This window comes from Cotesia glomerata, linkage group LG7, assembly GCF_020080835.1.
Source record: "Cotesia glomerata isolate CgM1 linkage group LG7, MPM_Cglom_v2.3, whole genome shotgun sequence".
NCBI lineage: Eukaryota > Metazoa > Arthropoda > Insecta > Hymenoptera > Braconidae > Cotesia > Cotesia glomerata.
Genome location: NC_058164.1, coordinates 18,729,760 through 18,740,025, shown reverse-complemented (window position 1 = coordinate 18,740,025; position 10,266 = coordinate 18,729,760). Strand labels below are relative to the sequence as shown.

The 10,266-nt window shown below is 32.6% G+C and overlaps 2 protein-coding genes across 2 annotated transcripts; both read left to right on the top strand.

Moving 5' to 3' along the window:
* Positions 1 to 5,816: 5,816 nt before the first annotated feature.
* On the top strand, positions 5,817 to 6,539 carry LOC123269720. The gene has a single exon (XM_044735556.1). The coding sequence runs from the start codon at positions 5,817 to 5,819 to the stop codon at positions 6,537 to 6,539; it is 723 nt and encodes a 240-aa protein (XP_044591491.1).
* Positions 6,540 to 6,995: 456 nt separating this feature from the next.
* Positions 6,996 to 8,372, top strand: LOC123269719 (ATP-dependent DNA helicase PIF1-like). The gene has a single exon (XM_044735555.1). The coding sequence runs from the start codon at positions 6,996 to 6,998 to the stop codon at positions 8,370 to 8,372; it is 1,377 nt and encodes a 458-aa protein (XP_044591490.1).
* Positions 8,373 to 10,266: the final 1,894 nt, after the last annotated feature.

Genomic DNA, 10,266 nt, shown 5'->3' with positions numbered 1-10,266 from the left:
GATATTTTAATGAATATACGATTATTCGTAATGATCACAGAAATATTCGTCAGAATAATCTTCGCCAATACCTGCGCAAAAATCATAAGACCATTTATTACAATTTTTACATTGAATCCACGACTCTGAGGACTCTGAGGAAAGTCCATAGCAATAAAGACAATGGCAATCATCATTTTTATATTTTAAATGTTTTTTTTTTTCAAATTTTTTGATTTTGATTTTGTTTTATTTTTTTTTTTTTTTGTTTAGTTAAAGTCTTTTTTTTTTTTTGCTTCATATTGATTTTTTTTTCTGCGAGTTCTCGGTGATACTTAAGACTCGTAAGAATCATGGTTTTCCCTCGACGCCGTTTTCTGGGAGGAAAATCTCTAGATTTTGATGGTAATAGCTTTAGTAAAAAAAAAATTTTTTTTTATATGATTTTTTGAAGAGGGGGCCGTCGTGCCCCAAATAAAAAATTTTTTTTTTCGATTTTTTGCGAAATTTTGACTGATTCGTTCAAAATAGATGGAAAATAAATAAATTTTATGGTTAAAAGCCACAAAAAGAAAAGATCGGCTTAAGGGGGCCGTCGTGCTCCAGGCTCCCCTAGAAATGATCTAAAAGCGGATTTTACAACGAATCACCTCCAATGAGGATCGCGGGAGTGAGTGTTGACAATAAAAAATCTTAATTTACAAAATATAGCTTCTAAAAACTATAAATTTGGTAGGAATCTTTCATTTCTCATGAAGAGATCATCTCAAAATGAATTTTAACAAATTCTACTCCTGATAGGGGTTGCGGGGCTGGGTTTTAAAATCTACAATTTTAATTTACAAATTATAACTTCTACAGACTTCAAATTTGGTGGGAATCTTTGTGTATGATGTCAAGTTAAGCTAAGAATGGATTTTCTCGAATTCCAATACAAAAGGGATTGCGAGTGCGTTAACTGTGAAAATCTCTTATTTTTAAACATTAGTTTCTATGGCCTCGAACTTTTGTTGGAACCTTTTGTTTATAATGTAGAAATCATCTCGAATATATATATATATATATATATATATATATATATATAGCTATATATATATATATATATATATATATATATATATATATCTAATATATATATATATATATCTAATATATATATATATATATATATATATATATATATCTAATATATAAAATTCTCGTGTAACAGTTTTCGTTGCCATACTCCTCCGAAACGGCTTGACCGATTTTGATGAAATTTTTTGTGCTTATCCGGTATCTATGAGAATCGGCCAACATCTATTTTTCATCCCCCTAAATGTTAGGGGTAGTCCACCCTAAATTTTTTTTTTATTTTTTAGACAAAATTTTTAATTTCTATTTTTTTATGATACAACATACAAAAATACATACAATCCTCAATTTTCACCCTTCTACGATCAACCCTTATTTTTTAATAGCCATTTTAGTAGTTTAATCATTTTTTCTTTCCGGTCGAAAACTGATCAATCGTCATTTAATTAGTTATCCCCGCCAGATGTCTACAGGTGGCACTTCTGACCCATTAAACAGCACGGGGTAGGGATGAGAACGAAGCCGGTCTTCTTTCTTTCTCACTCCCTACACAGTTGTCGGCCATCATTATTGTTTATGCATCAAATGTAGTAGTAACGTTGACAATTATTATTTTGCTATCTCAGTGTAACTCTCATATTAACTTTTAATCATTCCTATTTTATCAATAATAATTAAATTATCAATTTTGAGTGTATTTTGCACGATTAGTTAATCAAGTGATTTTATAACCTCAAAAGTACTCAACACGTGACACGAGCTTCCAATAACAACGGATTTTGTGTTGTAAGTATACTTTTTTTTATTTATATCGAAAATGTTGTTGATCTTATAAAAATGTAATTTTAATTTAATTTTATTAAAAAAATGTAATTGAACAATTAAGATTTTCATAGTTTCCAAAAAATCAATCATTATGAATCTTTATTTTGAAATCTCAATGGAAATATTGGTTGTTTGAAAAAATTATAAGAGACAATGTTTTCATAAAATTTAATTTTTTACTTTTGTTTGAAAAATTTTTCCATAAAACTTATATTTTTGTTATAATTTCATAAATTAAAACTAATCATTTCAAAACTGCGGCAAAAATCCTGGCCCTAATTATACTTTTAACATTTTTCATCATTAAATAATTCTATTTATGTATGTTTTGTACAGTGAGCAATGGCAAGATAACGCAAAGGGGCTGATTTGAGCCGCAGTACAAGTAAAGCTCGAAACTTGCGAAATAGCAGATCCGAAAGAACAGAAGAACAAATCCAGCAACAAAATACTGATGCACGTGTCAGAATGGCGCAATTGCATCAAGAAGAGCCAGAAGATACACGAGCTGAACGCAATGAAGTCAGACGATTAGAACAACGATAATCACGCCGTTTCACAGTCAATAGACGAAGAACAAATGACCAACAACGACAACAGGTACATCGAGCAAAAATTAATGAAAAACGTGATCGAGGCCAGGATTTTAAATGGCAAGTTCAGAGGTGAAAATATACTCATACCACGGATTCCTATTATACCTACAGATGTGCCAATTCAATTCAAACGTATTCAGTTTCCGATTAGATTGGCATTTGCAATGACTATCAACAAATCCCAAGGTCAAACGATGTCTGTTTGTGGATTAGACTTGAGAACACCATGTTTTTCACACGGACAATTATACGTGGCATGCTCTCGAGTGGGTAAATCATCCAGTTTGTTTGTGTTAGCTAAAGATGGACTAACAAAAAATACTGTTTACGCTATAGCATTAAGAGATTGATATTGTTTAATAGTGTTACTGTCGTAATTGTTTAATTAATGATATATAATTTTAAGGAATAAATTATAATAACTTAAAAATAATGTTTGCCTTTTGTTATTTTTATATTCCCTCATCGTTCACAGCGCTCCATGCTTATTTCACGCATATACCACATTCTTACATACATACAATATACACATTCTAACATACATACATACTTACAATAAGTAAGCTATTTTTTGTATACACTAGAAATTACTAGGAAATTATTTATATGGCAAAACAACGTTTGCCGGGTCAGCTAGTATATATAGCATATATATATATATATATATATATATATATATATATATATATATATATATATGCTGCTGCTATATATATATCTTATCTTAATATATATAAATCTCCTGTCACGATGTTTGTCCGCTATGGACCCCTAAACTACTTAACTGATTTTAAATTAAATTGGCACACCGTGAGCAGTCTGGTCCAACTTAAGAGATAGGAAAGCTTAGATCTTTAATTATAGTCGCAATTTTATTTTATTGCAAATTATTTGTCTATAATTAATTGACATTCACAATTATCTGTTAACTCCAAAAGATTCTAACAGATGTCGATACTTTTCGACTAGATTGAGTAAGTAATCAATAGATGGCACTGCTATGGTAAACCGACAAACGTGTCATATAAGCTACAATTCAATATCATGATTACCACGTGTTATTGAGGCTAAAGTATAAATTAAATTTATTTTGTAGTAAACGAAATACCGTGAAATTCAATTATTTCTACTTTTTTAATTTTTGATGTTAGCATAGCCAACCACGTGTTGCTTAGACCGAAGTGTAAATCAAATTCAAATTATAGTGACGATAATACAGTGAAATTATTCTTGCTTTTTACTTATTTGTGCTTCATTATTCAAAATTCTATAATTATAAAATATATACATGTAAGTATTATCACATAATTATAATAATTAATTAATATATTAATGAGAAAATGGTACAAAGCTCCCCACACTTTTTCAATAATTGTATAAAGATTTTTCTTTTATTGTTTTTATTTAACCTTTATTACAAATTATTTTGCACTTATTATTTCAATTTCAATGTGCTATAATAGCATGTTTTTGAGTTTTTTTTCCAATATTTAAACGATTAAATTATTATTTTCAGTAAAATGCCACCGAAAAAATCTAATCTCAACAACGTGAGCAGCAGAGAGGCACGACGCAAACGTGTTGAAAGAGCTTATCAGTTGCCAGAACAAGTCGATACAAGAAATACAGCTCAAAGAATTAGGACAGCAGAAGGTCGTGCACAAGAATCTCAAGAACAGTGTAGCGAACGTCTGCAACAGAATATTACGAGAACGAAACATAGCTACAGTACGAGCCCAAGAACGACAAAGGCAACGGATCAGCCGCTCATTAATACGTACATCATTCGTTCGTCTTACTTTTGAATATGCACCAGATATTAACTACTCTGCGCATTAAAAAATTGCTATCGGTGGAATGGATAAAGTATGTCAATATTGTCAGGCGTTGAAATTTCGAAATGAAGCTGCCGGTATGTGCTGCGCAGCAGGAAAAGTCGTGCTGCCACCTCTACCCACTCCGCCAGAACTTTTATTATCCCTTCTTGCTGGGAATTCAGATGATTCAAAATTATTTTTGCGTAAGATACGCAAATTTAATTCTTGCTTCCAAATGACGTCATTTGGGGCAACTAAAATTTGCGATCTTGCATCCGATGGACGTAATTTTGAAACTACATTCAAAATATAAGGCCAGGTGTACCACAAAATTGGATCATTGATGCCAATGCTTGATGATAATCCGAAATTTCTTCAAATTTATTTTATGGGCAATTGTGAAGAGCGCGTAACTACTCGGTGCCAGTATCATTTCATTGAACAAGCAAAGGAAAGAGCAATTGTGATATTACTGGAAAATTTTTTAGAAGATCAGAATCAACTACTTCAATTAATCAAAAGAGTTTCGCCACGATTGCAAAATGACAACTATCAAATCGTCATAAAAGCCGATAAAGTACCATTAGGTGAACATGCTGGTAGATTCAACGCTCCAACTGTTGATGAGGTTGCTGTTATCATGGTTGGTGATCCAGTTGACAAAAGATCTATAAAAATTACACGGCGAGACAACACTATCAGTACGATTTCGGATCTACACCGTTCATATGATGCACTACAATATCCATTGATATTTTGGCAAGGACAGGATGAATATTACCTTAACATCAAACAGTGTGATCCTAATACCGATAAATTTAACAATTACCTATTTATTTTCTTACTGTATGTATGAATGTTAATTTCGTATTGTATTTTATTTTTTATTTTTTTAGGTGATTATGGAAATAAAAAAGTGAGCTCAATGAACTACTACGCACACCGAATAATGATTAGACTAAATCAGGACAACTATATCCTTCGATATCGTCAGCTATTCCATCAATACATTGTTGATATGTATGCTAAGGTTAAAAGCGAACGCTTGCGATTCATTCGATTCAACCAGGCTAAATTACGATCGGAAGAATATATTCACTTACGAGATGCTGTTGCTGGAAACATCGACGGAAATTTAAATCCTAATGACATCGGTAATGCTTTCATTTTACCTTCAAGCTACATCGGCAGTCCACGGAACATGCAGGAATACATACAAGACGCGATGACTTACGTACGTCATTACGGCCGACCGGATTTGTTCATTACATTTACATGTAATCCGAATTGAGAAGAGATACAAACTTCATTATTATCAGGACAACAAGCAATTCATCGTCATGATATAACTGCACGCGTGTTTGAACAATAATTGAAATCCTTAATTGATTTTATTGTTAAATATTCAATTTTCGGTATCACACGTTGTTGGCTGTATACGATTGAGTGGCAAAAGCGAGGTTTGCCTCATGCCCACATTTTGATTTGGCTTGAAGATAAAATCCGTCCAGAAAAAATTGATCAAATGATTTTAGCCGAAATTCCAGACCCATTAATTGATCCAGAATTATTTGATGTTGTCACTAAACACATGATCCATGGGCCATGCGGTGCTTTTAACATCACGTCACCATGCATGGAAAATGGAAAATGTAAGAAAAATTTCCCAAAGCCGCATACGAATGACACTATCATGGATATTGATGGTTATCCTATATATCGCCGCAGAAATACTGAGAATGGTGGCCACACATTTACAATGCGACTGCCGAATTATCCAAATCAAGCAGAATTTGATAATCAGTGGGTGGTACCATATTCACCATTACTTTCAAAAACTTATAAAGCTCATATCAACGTTGAGCTTTGCAGTTCTGTAAAATCAATTAAGTACATTTGTAAATATGTAAACAAAGGCAGTGATTTGACCATATTTGAAGTACAAAATATAAATAAAAATGACGAAATAGCACGATACCAAATGGGTAGATACATTAGCAGCAACGAAGCTATTTGGCATATTCTCAGCTTTCCCATACACGAAAGAGATCCTTCTGTCCAGCATCTAGCAGTACATCTTGAAAACGGTCAACGTGTATACTTCACTGAAGAAGATCTTCTCCAAAGAACGTTCGAGGCCCCAAAAACGACACTAACTGAATTTTTTACATTGTGTCAAAGATTTGATATTTTTGGCCGATTCGCAAAGACATTGCTATATGGTGATGTTCCGCGTTATTTCAAATGAAACAAATCCAGTAAAAAATGGGAACCACGAAAACAAGGAAAACGACATCCTTCCATTCCAGGCATATTCAAAGCTGAGACATTGGGGTGACTTTACACAGTACATCCAAAGCAACGTGAGTGCTTCTATTTACGTTTGTTATTGGTGAATGTGCCTGGACCAACGTCTTTTGAATTTCTGCGAACAGTTAATGGTTGAGTATTCAATACATACCAAGATGCATGTCGTGAACTGCAATTGCTAGAAGACGATAACCATTGGGATTTAGCGCTTGCTGATGCTGAGTTGACATCAATGCCCAATAACATTCGTCAGCTGTTTGCAATTATTTTGACGACGTGTTATCCATCGCAAGCACAAACTTTGTGGAAAAAATATAAAAATTGCATGACAGAAGACATATTGCACCGAATTAGATAAACAGATCAATGCCAAAACATAGATTATACGCCAGAGATGTATAATGAAGCATTGGTGTTGATCGAGGATTTATGTGTTCTAATTTCAAATTTACCACTTAATCATTATGGTATGCCATCACCTAATCGCCCAGCTACTGACTTAGTCAATACCGATTTACAACGAGAACAACATTATGACCATGAAAATTTAGCCACGATTATCAGGAACAGTGAGCCATTACTAACAGCAGAACAAAAAATTATTTATGATCGGATTATGCTGGCTGTTGCTGCTGAACAAGGCGGTATTTTTTTCTTGGATGCACCAGGTGGAACCGGTAAGAAATTTTTAATATCGTTGATTCTTGCCAAAATACGGTCGCAACAGAAAATCGCATTGGCAGTTGTATCGTCAGGCATTGCGGCTACTTTACTGGATGGTGGGCGAACGGCACATTCAACATTCAAGCTGCCATTAGATATTCATCATAAACCAGATGCAATGTGTAACATCAAAAAGAATAGTGGAATAGCTGCAGTGTTACGGAAGAGTTCTATAATAATTTGGGATGAGTGCACAATGGCGCACAAATATTCACTTGAAGCATTGCATAGAACTATGCAGGATTTAAACAGCAATAATAAACTTTTCGGTGGTTCTAGCTTACTTTTGTCTGGTGATTTCCGCCAGACCTTACCGGTTATACCTCGCTCAACTTTCGCGGATGAGATTAATGCATGTTTAAAACAATCATTCTTATGGCGAAGTGTTGAAACACTTCGATTGACCATAAACATGCGGGTACAGTTGCAAAATGATCCATCAGCACAAATATTTTCCGAGCAATTACTAGTTATTGGGAACGGTAAAATAGAACTGCAACCAAATACGCAATGCATCAAACTGCCAGACAATTTTTGTACTGTTCTTCAAGATAAAAATGAATTAATTCAGAGTATTTTTCCGGATATACAGAATAATTACTTGAATCATAACTGGCTCAGTCATCGGGCGATTTTGGCAGCCAAAAATGTTGATGTTGACAAAATTAACTTCCAGATACAACAGTTATTACCAGGCGATCTGATGTCTTTTAAATCAATCGATACTGTTGTTGATGAAAATGAAAGTGTAAATTTTCCAACTGAATTTTTGAATTCACTAGATATACCTGGAATGCCACCCCACAATCTTCAATTAAAGATTGGTTCCCCGATTATTCTCCTACGTAATTTAAATCCACCTCAATTATGCAACGGTACACGTTTGATCATCAAAAAGATCACCGGAAACATTCTTGAAGCAACCATTTTAACTGGGAAGTTTAAAGGAAAAGTGGTCCTGTTGCCACGTATTCCAATGATACCGTCAGATTCTACCATACCTTTCAAACAGCTACAATTTCCAATTCAGCTTTTGCCATGTCAATAAATAAGTCTCAAGGCCAAACAATGTCCATTTGTGGTTTAAATTTGGAAAATCCGTGTTTTTCTCATGGGCAACTATATGTTGCATGTTCACGTGTTGGGTGAAACTCAATGAAACCATCGAATCTATTTGTGTTAGCTAAAGACAGGTTAACCAAAAATATTGTGCACCGATTAGTGCTAAATGAAATTGAAATTGAAAGTATTTATAATTTAAAATAATAAATATTACTGTTAAAGATTTAATACTATCTGCCTTACCTACCTCATTCATAAGTTTAAATGTCATATGTTATTCACTAACAACTTTGTAATATGCTCATTTGTTACAAAATTAAATGGAAATAACAAATTTAAAAATTAATTCTTTTGTATTTATTTCTGCTTAATATAAACTGTAAGAAAATTTTAATCAATCGTGTTCAACGTCCTTCCCCTTCAAATCCCAATCCCGTGAATTTGTGTACCAACTTCAACATTTCCGTCTTGGTTCGTAAATAATTTCATTGTACTAAAGGGTTATAGTCGTAGAAAATCTGTCATGGAGGTCACCATATTTTTTTACAAATATCATCTATGTAAAAAGCATGGTGGTCCCCGTGACTGATGTTCTCCTACCGTTCCACTTGAATTGTATACTACAATGTAATATAACAATAACTTTAGCCACAGCAACGCGTGGCCGGGACTGCTAGTATATATATATATATATATATATATATATATATATATATATATATATATATATATATATATATAGATTAAAAATAAAATATATAATCAACGTGACTATATTAATTATACTAACTTTTATAAGTTGGAGGCCCTCTTCTTCATTCAACTAACTAACGAATACTAAACGTATCATAACCAATAAATACTAAACAAAACACAATCGATTAAATGACAGACAAATTCTTTTTTGTTTTTAAACAAAAGATAGCGTAAATAAATGACATCTTTAAATAACCTATGAAAGATGAATAATTTATAAACAAAAGATATATATATATATATATATATATATATATATATATATATATATATATACTAGCTAACCCGGCTAACGTTGTTTTGCCATGTGGGTATTAATTTCTAAGAGAATTTCTAGTGTAGATAAAAATTACTAACTTATTGGAAGTGTATAAGGATGTGTAATATGAGTGAAAAAGGCCTGGAGCGCTGTGAACGATGAGGGAATGTTGTTTAAAAATAACAAAACACCAAACATTATTTTTTTTAATTTATTAAAAATAATTATTTATATAATTAATTTATTACATAATATTAATCTCTTAATGCTGCAGCGTGAACAATATTTTTTGTTAGCCCGTCTTTAGCTAATACAAACATACATACAGACATAGTGACAACATCGCGGGGGTAGTCAAGGAAGCTTCCTATGACCTTAAAACGTCGAGATCTGATGAAAACTCGATTTTTGCAAAACGGGGTGAAAACAATAACTTCCCGATTTTTGAAAATCTTCGATTTTCTGAGCGGGAAGTTAAAAAACTTTTTTTGGCGAAAATTCTTCTTTTTGCAAGCGCTAACTGAAAAATGAAGATAAAGGGCTCAAATTTTGACACAATTTTTTTTTCGTAACTCTCAACGAAATTTTGATATGAGACCGAAAAAAAAAAATTTTCGATTTATTTGGCACAGTCTAATATATATATATATATAGTGTTATATATTATATATATCACATATATATATATATATATAATAGCTGACCAACAAACGTTGTTTTGCCATGTGAATAATTTCTAGAGAATTTCTAGTGTAGAAAAAAAATTACTAACTTATTGGAAGTGTATAAGGATGTGGAATATAAGTGAACAAGGCCTGGAGCGCTGTGAACGATAAGGAAATGTTGTTTAAAAATAACAAAACAC